The 15,924-nt window shown below is 39.7% G+C and overlaps 1 protein-coding gene across 3 annotated transcripts; it reads left to right on the top strand.

Moving 5' to 3' along the window:
* The first annotated feature begins 2,858 nt into the window (after nucleotides 1-2,858).
* klhl15 (kelch-like family member 15) lies at nucleotides 2,859-15,458 on the top strand. 3 transcript variants are annotated; one of them, XM_022683615.2, is made up of 7 exons: nucleotides 2,859-3,104; nucleotides 5,708-5,812; nucleotides 6,463-6,550; nucleotides 7,702-7,805; nucleotides 9,561-9,699; nucleotides 9,860-10,435; nucleotides 10,920-15,458. In XM_022683615.2, the coding sequence occupies exons 4-7, from the start codon at nucleotides 7,786-7,788 to the stop codon at nucleotides 12,021-12,023; spliced, it is 1,839 nt and encodes a 612-aa protein (XP_022539336.1). In that variant the 5' UTR covers nucleotides 2,859-3,104; nucleotides 5,708-5,812; nucleotides 6,463-6,550; nucleotides 7,702-7,785; the 3' UTR covers nucleotides 12,024-15,458. The 3 variants fall into 3 exon arrangements, with proteins under 3 accessions (XP_022539336.1, XP_015462732.2, XP_015462733.1); XM_015607246.3 differs by lacking the exons at nucleotides 5,708-5,812; nucleotides 7,702-7,805; XM_015607247.3 differs by lacking the exons at nucleotides 5,708-5,812; nucleotides 6,463-6,550; nucleotides 7,702-7,805 and having other exon boundaries at nucleotides 3,014-3,104.
* Nucleotides 15,459-15,924: the final 466 nt, after the last annotated feature.

Here is a 15,924-nt window from a genome sequence, read left to right as displayed (position 1 = left end):
TAATTATGACAACAACAATAGCAACCAACAAGAAAAACCATAGTGAGACTAGTAACTACCTGGGGTACTATAGTAACCACTTAGCAAAACCATACAAATCACCTGACATTCCATAGCAATCAGTTAACAACTACCTATAAATACCATAGCAATCACGTGGGATACCACAGCAACCACCTAGCAACACCATAGCAACTGTATAACCAGAACAGCTACAAGTAAAAACAACAACTTAGCAATAGCATAGCAACCACCTGGTGTTCCAAGGGAACCACCTAGCAACACCATAGCAACCACCTAGAGTTTAGACTGTTACAAAGCATTTGAAGGAGGACAAAAGAATGTTTAAAGTTTGGGGTATGTCAGTTTCATGTACTAAATTCCCATTAATCAACTATGCCAATATAAATATAGTTTTCCTTTATGTGACACTTTTAATACTGTTTTAAAACTCGTATAAATGTGAGTAAGATTGAGTTGAATTCAAAGTTTATTGAATATCAGAATAGCATACGTTGTTCCATTGACCTACTTTTGACTGTAAATGCAAAAGTTTGCCACAATTTATTTTAAACTAAATTGTAAAACTTGTGGACTTATGGATTTTTACTAATATAGTATTTTATCTGTTCCAAATGTTAAGACAAATATGTTGCACTGAGTGTGTGTTACATTATTTTGTGACCCTGGCAACAAACAAAATGTTTTATCTTGTCTTTTTCTGTCATGCCAAGTCCCTAGAGGAATGTTGTTTTGTTACACTGTTTAGCCTATTTCTTTGGAAATGTGGACGGGATGACAAATTGACTGTTAAATAGGACTCAGTAGAAATGTGCTCTCTGGAGTGATGAATCACTCTTCACTATCTGGCAGCCTGATGGATAAATCTGGTCATGGTGGATTCCAGGACGACGCTACATACTGGACTGCATAGTGCTTACATTACAGCTTGGAGGATCTGGGATGATGGCCTGGGTCTGTTTTTGTGCCCTTAGTTCCAATGATGGGTGATGTTACAGCTACTACAAACAAATACATTTTACACAATGCTTTAAACTTTGCAGTTGCACTGTGCCCAAAGCTAACTTCTTGTTTTGAAAAGTTTGATGTGAAGGAACACCTGAACACCTTAGGGATGAACTGTAATGCTGGGCTCAATCTAACTGAGTGAGTAGGATGTACCTCCCTATGCCTGACGTTAGGCAGTGTGGGCATCTGTTTGCTGAGAATTAGAAGTTAACATTCTCCTCCCATCTTATTGAGCCTTTAACACTTTTTACCAGGAGTTGGGAGCACATGCTCCGGGGTAGCTGGGACATTTAGGGCTAGCTGAGAGCACATGGACAACAACACAAACATGGAGGTGTGTATATATACATATTTTTTAAGGTCCCACAGCTACTAGTATTCAATTTACACACAATGAGGAAATGCATTACAATTTTGATTTTATTTAGATGTTAAAACAAGCGTTGGAATTAAATGAAACTGATTGCCAAAGCAGTCTATTTTTCTCCCTCTTTAAGCTTTAATCTCTTATTTAATAAAAAAATGTCCCACCATGCAAGTGAATTTAAAGACAAAATAATTAATCCACAGCAGTTAACTGTTACAAGCTCAATTGGTGTATTAAAGGAGGCACATGCAAGCTTCAACACTCCTGGATAATCTGTAATAATAACTGTAAACAGCTTCCAAGCTGATTATAAAGGAGATAACTGCAGCCCAGTTGTGGTCCTTATTAACTGCTTTCATGGTACCACACTGTTCTTTTATGAAATTTACTGGGCTACATGACCTGAAATCTGCTTTTTGGTCCAAGTATCATGGATTGGGAAATGTGATTCTCCTTCCATTACATAATGAGCTGGAGGTATGCATTTGTGGCTACAATCAGTGCAGCAGTTGGCAACTACTGGCGACTAAAAATGGATGAGGCACTTGAAATGGTGCAAAAAGGGAATTTTTTTGCATATAAATTGAAACAAACAGGACACACCATGCATGTGACTTGCGTGCAAAAAAACAAAACTGTTGGGTAAAGCTGGAGCTGGAGGTAAGCAAAACACTTGGCAGCTACAAATGGTGCAGCAGTAGAGGAATGGATGAGACACTTGAGGAAAAACAATTGGTGAAATTATGGCAGTAGTTAAGTACACAAATAAATACAACTGTAATAGTGGCCCAGTGGACTAAGGCACCGGATCGAATCCTGCCCATGTAGCCCTGAGAGAGCACAATAGGCCTTGCTCTCTCTGTGTGGGTAGATGGCACTCTCTCCCCCATCACTCCAAAGGGTGATGTCGATCAACACAAGCATCTGTGAGCTGATGTATCAGAACCGAGTTTGTGCGCTTTCCTCCGAGCGCACTGACTACTCGGCAATGCTGCATCAGCATCAGATCAAAAAGAGGTGGTGACTGACTTCACATGTATCAGAGGAGACATGTGCTAGTCTTCACCCTCCTGGTGTTGGGGCATGACTAGTGATTGGGGGAGTCCTAATGAGTGGGTTGGGTAATTGGCCATGTAAATTGGAGAGAAAATGGGGAAAAAAAATAGAAATACGATTTTCATTTTGGGGTGGCTAAAAGCTCTGGGACGATTTCTGGGACGGTTGAGGAAAGTTAGTCGGGAGCTCTGGTAAGTGTTTACTGGGCCCTTCAGGTACAGAGCAAAAAAAGCAAAAACGTGCTGGGTCCTGTCAGACTGTGGCCTATCATCTTTCAAACAGACCACACAACCAGTGGCACATATTCCCGGTTTTGTAAGCTGCTTATTTCGGCGTCTAAAGTCTAAAGTTTGAGCTGCTAAATATTGCACCCCCTTCACCGCCTACAGTTCCGCCCGACCGCTTCTGCTGCCGGAAATTACGTCAGTGCAGACCATAACATGGCGTCTGGAATGGCTGTGAGGGCTGCAGGAAAACACAATGTTGGAATCCGGTCGGAGAGCGGGCTGATTTAGAGGCGCGGGCGGGCTGAAGGGTGACCGGGGGCGATGAGGGTTCGGGCGGAGCCGGTGTGAGGCAGCGCGCCGCTCCATGTCGGAGGGACCCCGGGCTGCGTGGTCGAAGCGGGGCTGCGCGGAGTCCCACCGCCGAGGTAAAGCCGGACTCTTTACACACATCCCCACAAAAAACACAGAGATTCAGGAGCAGCAGGGCAGCGGCGGGCCGCTCAGCGGGGCCAGCCCGCTCCCTGCAGCCCGGTGGAAGAGCTCAGCCCGAGCCCCGGGGCTCCGAGCTCTAGTATAATGTGTTTAAAGAGTGGCTAAGCATGCTCACTGGACCCTTCTATATTACAGTGTAGGGGGGTGATGGCTATAGCTGAACTAGCAGAGTGAGGGGCAGGAGATGGACTGATTCTGTGTTTATAACCATGTGTGTGTTCATTTAACCTGCCTGTTCAACATTTCAGAAAAAAAGCTTAATGAAGCCTGGTGTTGACCTTTGCTCTGAGAGGTTACAGTGAAATGGGCCCTTGATGAAGAGGTTATAAGACAGTAACCTATTTCTGTAGCCCCATAGGTTTGATTTCAGGCAAAAAAGCTAAAGACTCAATACATTAATACAATGTTTTGGTACTTTCAGATGTTTAGCCTTGTCTGTTATTTTAATTTCACTATAATGTGCATAGTAGACTCACGCTAAGCCACTTTACTGGACCTTTTTGTTATAAACATAGCACAAAGAGTAAAAACAATCAAATCAAATTTATTTGTATAGCGCTTTACAGAAATGTGATCACAGTTCAGAGAATCAGGTGAAACATTAAACATAAAAAATACAGAATAAAGAACCTGGAGAAGGAAGAAACCTTGGAAGGACCAAGACTATATACAGGGGGGGTCAGACATGATGTCTACCATTGGTCAGACATCTTTTAAATGATTTTTAAAAAGGCTTTATACATTCACCTAAGTCTTATATATTCAGTTTTATAGCAATGATTTGGTAGATTTGGCATTTCTTTGTTTTAACAATGATTATTGGCTATAAATATAATACCTTTGGAAAACCTGTTCATTTTTTTCTTGTAAATGGTCACATTAAATCACATTTGTAAGAAACATGCATCTGTGGGATGAGCAGTAGGGGAGAGCATGTTTGTGGCACCCATAATAAAGTTGCCAAATCTTCTCTGCCATGGTCAGACAGCTTATTTTGCTGTTGACACTTGTTTTAAGCTTCTGGTACCCCCAGGTGCTGCCAATAAGTAGCCAGGTGAGCATGGACTCTGCTACAGTGACCAGTAGGTGTCTGCTCCAAGAATCGGCATCATGTCACATGTCATGGCATCATTTAACTGATCTGGATAGGGTTCATGTGGCAAGGCTACTTCAAGCTGGTGTTCTGCAAAAAACAAGGTGTGGTTTTATTTGGAATTTGTAGTGAGCCCTAGTACCAATATCTCCAAACTGAAGGCCAAGTTCCATATAATGGGGATGTTAGAGAGGGACCGCCAAGTGGGCATCCCCACAAGAGAACACCCCAAGAAGATCTGCATTTTATGGATGCATCCCACATGCTCAACTCTGCTGCTCATTCAACAAATGCATGTTTCTTACAAGTGTGGAACGCCTAAAAGGGAAGTTAACAGGCTTTCCAAATGTATAAGATATATTTCCAAGAAGCACTGGTACAATAAATAAATAATCTAGCAAACACTAATGTCCTTACTTTTTGTGCTATGGTAGAAGCTGCAGGTGATTATCATATCATATATTTGGTAATTTAGGTGTTTATAATTACTGTAAAAAGCACAATTGTTAGTGTTTCAGTATAATGGTGTAAAGTCTAGTGCTGATCATTATTTCAAGAGGTTAAAGTGCAGTGGGCCGTTGATGGACTGCATATCTGCATTTGCTTGATTCAGTACAGTGTACATGAACTTTATCAGCTGTCAGTTATATTTGTAAGCTAGCTAGCTTATAAAGTGTGGATCTGGGTTTGGTCAGTGCACTTAGAAACATCTATAAGCTTTCAGGTGTTTAACCCTGTCTGTGTTAGGTTTTAGTATAGTCTGTATAGACTAATTCGAAGCCTGTTTCCACTATAGTATGGGGTTACAATTAAGTGTGGGTCCACATGTGCTTAATCTCAGTACATTGGGCACAGGAAAGTGACTATGTACTGCACAGACTGAGTAAGCTTAAAGTTGACCTCGGTATGTTGGCCTTTTCCACAAGAGGAAGAGTTCTTATAAAGTCTGGGTTTAAGAGTTATGAGATTCTTTGCTTCCTTGATGCTTTGTGAGTGTGTGGCACATTGGTGCTGATCTGATTGTGGTAGTTATGCCTTAATCCCTTGTTATTTATGCACTTAGACACAAGGAAGGGGGGGATTCTTTGACATTACAGTAGTACACTATTGTAGAACCCTATTTAATTCATATTTAAGTTCTTATGATTATAAATGCTGTATTTAGTGTCATCATATAAAAGGGCATGATGATAATTGTTTTTGTGATAAATTATATTGTATTTTATTTTTATAGTAAAAAAAGGAATGCTCATAGTCGCAAAAATACAGTACTCAAGGACAAAATTGGTAGTTTTAAAAACATTTTATACTATTACACTGTCAGTTTCCCGGACAGGATTACGTCTAGTTATAAACTATATTTTCTTTTCAATTGAAAATCTATATTTTAAATGCAGTGTAGTTCAAGACTAGGCCTGATTCCTGTCTCCCCCTCATTTATAGGACTGAGGGATACAAATATCTAAGCTTTCTCCCAATTCCTCAGACCTTGTCCCAACAATCAGCAGCCATGGACTCCTCTAAGCAGCTGTCCAGCATTCTGAAAATGTACGTAATATTAGAATGCCATAAGAAGAGTTTTCAGGTAGTGGTTTCTTTAGATAGTCTTTTAATCATAATTAACAGGCTTTGTGGCGGTGAGTTGAAGTTGAGGTCTGGAAGATCAAGAACTATTTTAGAGAGAGCTGTTTGTAGGATTTCTAGAAACAAAACAAAACCCCATGTTTGACATGCTTTTTTTTTTTGCCAGTCTGTGGTGCAGAGCGCCTTGTTCAACTGTGCAAACCATGACACCAATTGGGTCCTCATGAAAGAATCTTCAGAATACTGAATAAGCCCAGTGCATTCTTGAAATAAATCCTGTGGACCGATGAAGTTAAAATAATGTATTTTGGCCACATTGAGCAAAGATGTTTTGGAGTAAAAGAAAGCTAAATTAGGGATATCCAAACTTTTCTAACACAGACTATAATGTGTGAAGTGTGGGTTTATACATCTGGGGATTTTTCACATCTGGACAGTACTACTAATCTATTATGCTACTAGAGCTTGCTCTCTACTGTACTTTGTAAACACTGTGTCAACATTTACCGCTAATTAGATGTCAGTTTGTTTGTTTTATTTTAGCTCACTGTAGGATCAGTGTGAGCATGTCTGTTCGCATGAGAAGTTTACTCTCTGTGCTTTTCACACATCAGAGCAGGGGAAGCACAAGCAAAGGAAATGTGAGCGGCCCCTCAGCACGCTGTCAGCGAAGCCGTCGATCGGCCAGGAGGCCGCCAAAAGGTACCAGCACAGTAGTTAATTAAGCTTTAAACCTTTAGATAAAACTCAGTTTAATGAGAATAATAGCAATAATTTCCAGTTAGACTGTAAGAAAATATTTGACAATCAAGAGTTGGTGGATAAACAAAATATTATGAGAATTTTATTTAAAGGTGGCTATAAGATCTTCATAAAATGATGTATGTACATAGATTGGCCAACCTCTGTCATTCATTTAACATAAAACAACATTTTCAGCTAATTCTAATGCACAGTTACTTGTCTTTCATACCATAACAATAATCAAAAGCATTAGTGTGGCCTTTCCACAAAATATCAGCATATTCTGGATGATTTATGGTCCAGTACTAGCTGCTGACTGGAATCTGTATTGGTAAGTGGATCGACCTTGTCCGCCCAATATCCAATACGTTTATTACAGCAATATCTCAAATTATTAATGTCATGGCATATGCTAGATTTTGTTTTATATCACAATATACATTTATGTATACTAAAAAAAACACACACACACATACATAACATAGGTCTGTTGGTTTATGTAGTCTTTTATAGTCTTTTCTTTTTGCCCCAGTTCTTAGCCCTAACCTGAACAGACACAAACTGAAGCTTTTGCACTGGTGTTTACAACAGTCTCCTGACCTAAATATTTTAAACGTAAATATACTTAAAAAAAGAACACAAGAATATCTCTGAGCTGAAGGGCTTTTTTAAGTGGGTAGAAATTCAACTGCAAGAGCTAAAAGACTTCTAGCTGCTACAATATCATATACAAGCTGTGATCTATGCGATCTGTGTACTTTTCTTGAGAATCTGTGCATTATAATTTTCTGATTAATATTGTGTTTTATGTTTATTTAGATACAGAGGCTGTGTTTAATATTATCCATTTTTGGATAATGATGTTCATTTAATGACTAATGAAACCAGTCTAATAATATAATTAACTCTTTAAATGGAGAGATGTAGCTGCTTGTACCTCACACAAAATATAAACTTGCTCTGTAGCTGCTGATTTTAATGTGTCTTAAGAAGAGTGCAAATGAAAAAATATATGTAGGTCTATTTTATTCTGTAGAACTGGCAGTTTCACTTTATCATCAGTTCTGTGTTCATTTTAATTTTAATGGTTGGGGCGTTTTGTCATTTAGGTGAATACCTTCAGAAAAGAGTAATTTTTCTCTGCGGACACAAGGGGCACTGTCCTCTGATTGGCTCGGACACCCTCCTGTGACATGCCCGTGGCCAATCAGAGGTGAGTGTGCAGTGTGTGTGTGTCTTTGTGTAAGAGTGCAGTGTGTGTGTGAGAGAGAGAGAGAGAGAAAGCAAGGAAATCAAAGTTGGCTCTGAACAACCTGAGCCAATGTGCTGAGGTGTGAATGTTCTTGAAGTCCTTCCAGAAGCTTCTGTAGTGACTGTAGCGTATTTTTCAGGTTCATTTAAACTCAATCACCTTGATCTCCAGAATCCTGACAATTTATTATTGTCTTTACACTTCGCATTGGTTTGCCATGTAGTAATAATTGATTGCTTAGATCATAATAACATAATAACATACTAATTAATCATAATTATTCATATGTATATTGTATGTAAATGTTTATTATATGCTGTGTGTTTAGACTGTTTCATACATAACAAAGTTGAGTAACATATTTAGTGGTAAAAGAAGGCCTGTCACTTTTGCTAGCTTCCTGGACCTTTTGACCCATCTGTAGTACTTTGGGCTGAAGCCCAGCAGTTCACGCTCAACTGTACTTCACTCTGATAGAATCTGTGATTGTATCTCCTCTCGTTCCAACACTGCATTAAAACAGCTTTTAAAGTGACACCTTTTAGACCTTTGGCTGACTGCACTGGACAGTGCTGGCAGGAGACCAGTTGATAAATCAACCAGCAGCAAACGAACAAAAGCAGCAGCAAAGTGGAGCTCCAGTTCTACTTGAGAGCCATTTACTGTATATATGATACAGATGATATATACTGTTGTTTAGGGGAACATGAAGCTACTGCTTCTCTCATGTGATATGGCTAATTCTACTCCTATGAACGTATGAAGTTTTAAATACCGTAATAGTAATAAATATATTCAAATTGAGCATTTTTGTCAATTCATACAGTTATAATACAATGTACTGCTTTTAAAAGAAACAAATAATTAAATGCAGTTTGTTACACATATAATATGCATATTTCAATTGTTTGTCAGCCCGAGTCTTACAAAAAAAAAGTTCAGTTGAATCATCATACAATTGTAATTTTGACCAAAATCAGAAAGATTTCGTTTTAAGTGATATAATTTAATATATTGAAGTTACTAAAAGTAATACGTATTTTCAAATCGAACATATTAGGCTATTCATACAGTTATGACACAATGTACTGCTTTTTAGTATGTAAGAAAAGATTATTTAAGGCTGCATTGAAGCAAAAAAATCATATGCAATTTATTGCAAATATAACATACAGATTAATATAGTTAGTCAGCCTGAGGTCTTTTACAAAAAAACTAAATGAGTTGAATCATCATACAAGTAATTTTAACTTATAAAGAGTATCACAGTCCGACTAGGTCGCAATATAGAATACACAGTATTATACTTTGGCTGTATTGTGCAGCCCAGATATGACCGTCCTCACAGGACAAGGACAGCATGTGGCGCAGCTATGAAATTTAAACCCATCTGTAGAACCCATCTCTGTACTGCAGTGTTTTTAGTGGATGCATAAAAAGCCCCCTGTAACATCTGTTTGTCTTTATAGTGCTTCTTTGTAAACAAATTTAATTAGGATTTAAATTTCTGCTCCAAGATTCCATTATTAAATCTGTTTTAGTGGATAAAAGCAATCACGAAATAATTGTTTTGTAAAACAAAGTTGTAAATCTTGGTCCAAAATACAGGATTGTTTTGGATATAACTACATAACTGGATGCATATATACGTTCCTGCATTTGACTGATTTATGTGCTCTAAAGTCTCGTAATATAAATGTCTTCTCATTATTCCAGTAGGTGCCTGATGGCGGGAGATGTAGAGGTGTACCTTTCGCAGGTACATGATGGGAGCGTGTCCTCGGGCTTCCGAGCCCTGTACGAGGAACGCCTGCTGCTGGATGTCACACTGCTGATAGAAGAGCACCACTTCCAGGTAGACTAGGGTCATATAATGATGTGTTGTACTTTATGAAAATAATAATAATGATAATATCATTATCATGGTTAATATGGTATACTGTGTGGTTGCTTTGGTGTTTCAGCTTTGTTTTCTCTCTTTTTTCCCCCTCATATCGATTCCTTCCCCCCTCCAGGCGCACAAGGCCCTGCTGGCCACGCAGAGTGACTACTTTCGGGTCATGTTCACGGCAGACATGCGGGAGCGAGACCAGGACAAGATCCACATGAAGGGGCTGACGGCAGCCGGGTTCGGTCATGTTCTCCGCTTCATGTACTACGGCTCCCTGGAGCTGAGCATGCCTACGGTGCAGGAGATCCTACAGGCCGCCATGTATGTACAACTCACTGAGGCCGTGGAGTTCTGCTGCTCCTTCCTTCTGGCTAAGATCTGCCTGGAGAACTGTGCCGAGGTCATGCGTCTGCTGGATGACTTCAGCGTGGGTGTGGAGGGCGTGCAGGAGCAGCTGGATGCCTTTCTGCTGGAGAACTTTGTGCCACTGATGAGTCGACCTGACTTTCTGTCCTACCTGAGCCTGGAGAAGCTGATGGCGTACCTGGACAGTGACCAGCTCAGCCGGTTTCCTGAGATAGAGCTGTACGAGGCTGTGCAGTCCTGGTTACGGCACGACCGGCGTCGCTGGAGACACACGGACGCTGTGGTACAGAACCTGCGCTTCTGCCTCATGACCCCCACACAAGTGTTTGAAAAGGTAAATATTAAAACTATTAAAATGAATAACTGCAATAATGGTAATAACTCTTGACCATTTAGGAGAGCATTTGTCTGTTGGGGCTTGTGCTTGCGTTCATTTCCCAGCTAAAAAGTGAAACTTTTACCAAGGTTTTTTTTTTTTTTTGGCGAAATGATTGCTCTCTTGTTGTCTTTACACCAACCACCACCAACCTAGTTATAATAAGATGATGGTGAAAACATGGTGCCATCCAAATGTTTCATTGTTGGGATGTTTATTTTCACCAAAAAGCTAGTTTTTGCCTTGTTTATCCTCAAAGACCCCCCCTCAGTAATGGCTTCTTTCTAGCTACCTTTGAATACAGGCCATTTACATGCAGATCTCTTTTACACTTGGCTCTTGTGTTGAATTAGGTTAAACACTTAAAATAAAGTAGGACACAGCTCAAAATGCGTTCAATAATTAAACATATTCTTATTCTTTCTTTTCTTTCTGCCTGCAGGTGAAGACCTCTGAGTTTTATCGTTACTCCCGCCAGTTGAGGCAAGATGTGGACCAGGCGCTGAACTACTTTCATGCTGTGAACGAGCAGCCGTTGGCTGAAACCAAGGCGAACCGTATCCGGTCGGTACGGCCGCAGACAGCCGTATTTCGGGGCATGATCGGCCACAGCATGGTGAACAGCAAGATCCTGCTTCTGCATCGACCAAAAGTGTGGTGGGAACTGGAGGGTCCGCAGGTGCCTCTTCGCCCAGACTGCTTGGCTATTGTCAACAACTTCGCTTTTCTGCTGGGAGGGGAGGAGCTTGGACCGGATGGAGAGTTTCACGCCTCGTCCAAGGTGTACCGATATGACCCCAGGCAAAACTCCTGGCTAAGGATGGCTGACATGTCTGTGCCGAGATCGGAGTTTGCTGTTGGTGTTATTGGAAAGTTCATTTACGCTGTGGCAGGTCGCACACGGGACGAAACGTTTTACTCCACGGAGCGTTATGACATTGCGGAGGACAAGTGGGAATTTGTTGACCCGTATCCAGTCAACAAGTACGGTCATGAAGGCACAGTACTGAACGGCAAACTCTACATCACTGGCGGCATCACCTCGTCCTCCACCTCCAAACAGGTGTGTGTTTTTGACCCTGGGCGTGAAGGGGCATCTGAGCACCGTACACGCCGAACTCCCATCAACTGCTGGGAAAACAAATCCAAGATGAACTACGCTCGCTGCTTCCACAAAATGATCTCCCACAATGGGAAGCTTTATGTGTTTGGCGGAGTGTGCGTTATTCTGCGAGCGTCATTCGAGTCGCAGGGCTGTCCGTCAACGGAAGTGTACAATCCGGAAACGGATGAGTGGACCATCCTGGCATCCATGCCTATCGGCCGTAGTGGCCACGGAGTGGCGGTCCTGGACAAACAGATCATGGTGCTGGGTGGACTTTGCTACAATGGCCATTACAGCGACTCAATACTGACCTTTGATCCTGAGGAGAACAAGTGGAAGGAGGACGAGTATCCCAGAATGCCTTGCAAACTGGACGGTCTGCAGGTGTGCAGCTTACACTTCCCAGAGTACGTACTCGAACATGTCAGACGCTGCAGCTGAGGGTGCGTTTTGCTATGTGATGGTCAAAAAGGGGAAAAAAAAGAAAAAGTTTACAGATGTGAAAATAGTACTAAAATACTGAATTACTGATGCTTTTTAAAAAAACAGTAGGCCAGTTGCTTATGTAAGAACAAAACCACAAAAAACATACTTTTTAGGTCTTATTGGTAGAATGGGGTGGGTTAATACTGGTGGTTAAGCTGAACATTTTGCCCCCTGTTAGCTTTCTCATTTAAAGGGGACGCAAACAATGAAAGTTCCTGTGAGTTTATGATGATTTTGGCTCCTAAATCAGTCAGTTCTATACTCGTAATGTCCTATATGACCATTTCCACCATGTAGTTTGTTGTGAAGTCATGCAGTTTCCCTTGTCTTCTGTTCTAATGGTGTTTGAGGAAGTGCACTGTACAGGTATGATTGTGTTCATACGGCTAAGGCAGATTTCGGAACTGAACATCTGAAACTGGGATCAGGCTCTTGCTGTAAATCTCATAAAGAAAACCAAGTCAGCTTATTATATTTTTCCTCTTTAAAGGGGAACTACACCAATTTTGCAAGATTTCTGTGTAATTCAGGGGCTGAGACGGTCATTTGGAGTGGGTTAGGTTTGAAACGTTTTTTTTTGTGGTGGTGGTGGTGATAGGAACCTGGAGCACCATGACAAAAACACAAATATGGCCATTTTATTGGGTGTCCATAGCCACCAGTGAACCTACATATGTCTTATAAATGTGATTTATATGATGCTGAGAAGGTTAAACAGCAACTCTCAAAAGCCTTTCAAAACTATGGTAAAACAGTGTCTTAGACATTCACAGATATTCATTACCATTGGTTTAAAAAACTTTTGGTGAGGTAACTTTTAGACTCCATTCACCACCACATCAAACAGTTTTAGCTCCATGTTTTTTCTTTCTTTCGTTTCACACCAAACTCTCTCTGAACGAATTAATTTACATTATGCAGAAATTGTCCTTTAACAAGCCTTCTTAAGCGCATTCCCCTTGACGTTAGCGATGTGAAGAGCCTTGGGTTATGAGAAAAAAATTCTGCTAATGCTTATGATTTTAACACTAACGATGATACTGACAAATGTTGCACTCTAAAGGGCGTTTCTTGCCGCTCTGCAATAACACTGGTCCGATGGAGCAGAGTAAAGGGGATATGTGGATATGTGTATGTATCTCCTTTCCAAATCTCTGCCAACTATATTTATGCTGTATTGCTGTTTAATTTATTAAAAAATCTGGTGGGGGACTCTCCTGGATCCCACCAGGACGAACCAGCTGCTGTTTTCATTTGTCTTGCTCATATTGTGTTCCATGAGCAAAAGGGCTAAAGCACATATGCATTTCTTTTTTTATTATTTTGTTATTATTTTTTGGCCAAACTCTTGTCAAGAAAATGTCTTGGTTTAATGTTTAATGAAAGATCTTTTTAAAGGTACATTTCATGAAGAGTCTGTATTTGACACCATGATGCCATGTAATTAATCAGCTCAATTTAAACAGAATACTGTTATTGCGAGAATATAACTACCTCTTTTGATTAGAATACATGCAACAGTATCTCGCATGTGGTTCAAAATCCATCTGCATTATAACCAATATCATGAAATGGGTTTCATAATATTAGGGATGCACATTGACTGTGGTATCATTAAAAAATGGTAAAAAAAGTATTTGTGACTAATGTCTGTATTGGACCAGTATTTGTATGCAGATATTTGATGTGCGTTAACTAAACTCAACTACTGCACTAAATATCTGCATCTTGTGCATAACAACTGTTCCAATTTTCTGTAATGTTGATCCAGTTAATTCTATTGCTATTTTGTACATTTTATGCAACATTTATATACAGAAATCCTTTTCAGTTACAGTAATGTGCAACAGGACTCTAAGGCACTGATAAAATGGTTTAAAAGTTAGCAGTTATTGTGCTTCTACTGTATTTACAAGTTTTATATAACATCATAATAAACTTAAATAAATATTCAATATCAGCTGTCAAAATTAGATTTTGGTTAGAAAAACACAAGTTTGGTCACTATATGAGTTCGTTCAGTTTCACCAGCAACTCACCTAAATAGATTAATCAGGGGCTGATTTACAGACCATATCAGTGCATCCCAGTATAGATGCAGGTGTCAGCTGATTCATGTGCTTGGTTGGAGCACTGTTTATATATTACAGCCTTGTGCAGTATCAGTATTGTGAAGTAATAAACTGTTAATAGCCAGTATATGTTACATGTGACTTTTTAGACTTAGTAAACTCTGTAACTATACCCATGAACAGTCTATAAAACAAGAAAGTCATAATCACAACATGCAGTTTTGAATGCTTGCAACATGCACTGCTGTTCAAATGAGTGGACAAAATTTATAATTGCTAATCAGTTATAACTTATACAGTGTATATCGATTGTTAGAAACTAGGCACCGAATTGTAAGCCAGTAGATGATTAAATTATAAGTTTAGTGAAAAATAACATATCCTTTCACAATAAGCATAATTATGTTTATAATAACAGATTCTTGTCATAAAACTTCCAGTCTAAATCCATTCATGATGCAGCAACATTCTCCGTTAAATATTTAAAAACTGCCTTGTTTTTGCAGCTTACTAGACACAGTTTAAAACGTATAAAGCCTGATTTCCCAGATAGGAATTAGGCCTAGTACTGGACTATACTGCACTCTAAATGGGGATTCCTAATACAAAGAAAAAAATGTCTGTTTAAGAAATCGTCCCATACAGTATAAGCCTCAATCATTCATATTTTTGATCATGTATCTGCAACTAATTTATTTTTTTGTGATTTCAAACAAAGTATTATACAGACAAATGAGTCATTTTACTGTTCAGTTCATCCTTATTGAATTCATGAGCTCATAAAATGGTGTATTCTCCATGGCATGTACCTTTAACAGGCTTTGTGCTGCATTTGACGCTTGTTCTTATCTAATAGCACTTAAATCCCATGTTTTATGCTATGCTTCAGTCCTGCCCACCCCCTATTCTTTGGCTGTGTATTGACCTTATATGGGACTGGTTTAATCTTCCTCAAATACTGACTCATAACCTCATGTCTCTGTCTTGTGGGTCACTGTGTTTTCTTTTCCTGCAGCCCGTCTCAATGCCATGTACATATAGATACCAAACCGCTGTCTCCGAGAGGTTTTCTACTGTGCAGGTGAAGGTGTGCTGCTCTGGTGCGCAGGTGTATCACAATTAGAGTTTTTAAACCTCGTCACATTTATCCCCCCGCAGAACAAGGCGAGTGAACTAATCGAGTTTAATAATCCATAGCCCTATATCTTAATTGTACTTGAGCGTAATCAGATTGCTAACGTATTTATCGTAATCTGATGGATTTACTGCTATTTGGAGACTTTGTAACTTCTTTCCTGAAATAAATGTTCATATTGTTCAGGTTGTCTGTGGTCGTTTTTTGAGGGCAGGTGTTCAGAGATGGGTAGACATGTTTGTCAAAGCTTAAATGAACACCTGCCTCTCCTAGGTTTCTTCTAAAATGAATGGCAATAATTTTTTATAGCCTGTTCTGCCAGATTGTCGTCTGCTAATGGTCAGTGTTTTTTGTGGAGATTTCAGAAGCTGTGTGTGTGCATTTGAAAAGAGTCCAAATACTTACTGACATTAGGACTGCAATTAATGGTTGTTTTGGTAGTTGACTAATCTGGTGATTTTTTTATTTGATTAGTCGATTATTCAGCGATTATTTCTGCCATGTCTATTTTAATAGACACAGTTCATGCACACACTTAAAGAATAAGAACCTCTTTTATAATTATCCGTAAACTGAGTGGATATATCTTGTACACTGTGGGTACAGGTGGCATTAGTTAATGATCTGTGTAGTAGTGTCCTATGTAGGG

Source organism: Astyanax mexicanus, chromosome 1, assembly GCF_023375975.1.
Source record: "Astyanax mexicanus isolate ESR-SI-001 chromosome 1, AstMex3_surface, whole genome shotgun sequence".
NCBI classification, from domain to species: Eukaryota; Metazoa; Chordata; class Actinopteri; order Characiformes; family Acestrorhamphidae; genus Astyanax; species Astyanax mexicanus.
Note: the sequence above shows the minus strand (reverse complement) of the source record. Positions and strands in the feature narration are given on the sequence as shown.

What these genes read in the sequence shown, in the direction of transcription:
- klhl15 (XM_015607246.3), top strand. Translation starts at nt 3,044, where the DNA reads ATGTCGGAGGGACCCCGGGCTGCGTGGTCGAAGCGGGGCTGCGCGGAG. An exon ending in CGCGGAGTCCCACCGCCGAG is followed by an intron (nt 3,105 to 6,462) that starts GTAAAGCCGGAC and finishes TTCACACATCAG; the next exon opens with AGCAGGGGAAGCACAAGCAA. An exon ending in CCACACAAGTGTTTGAAAAG is followed by an intron (nt 10,436 to 10,919) that starts GTAAATATTAAA and finishes TTCTGCCTGCAG; the next exon opens with GTGAAGACCTCTGAGTTTTA.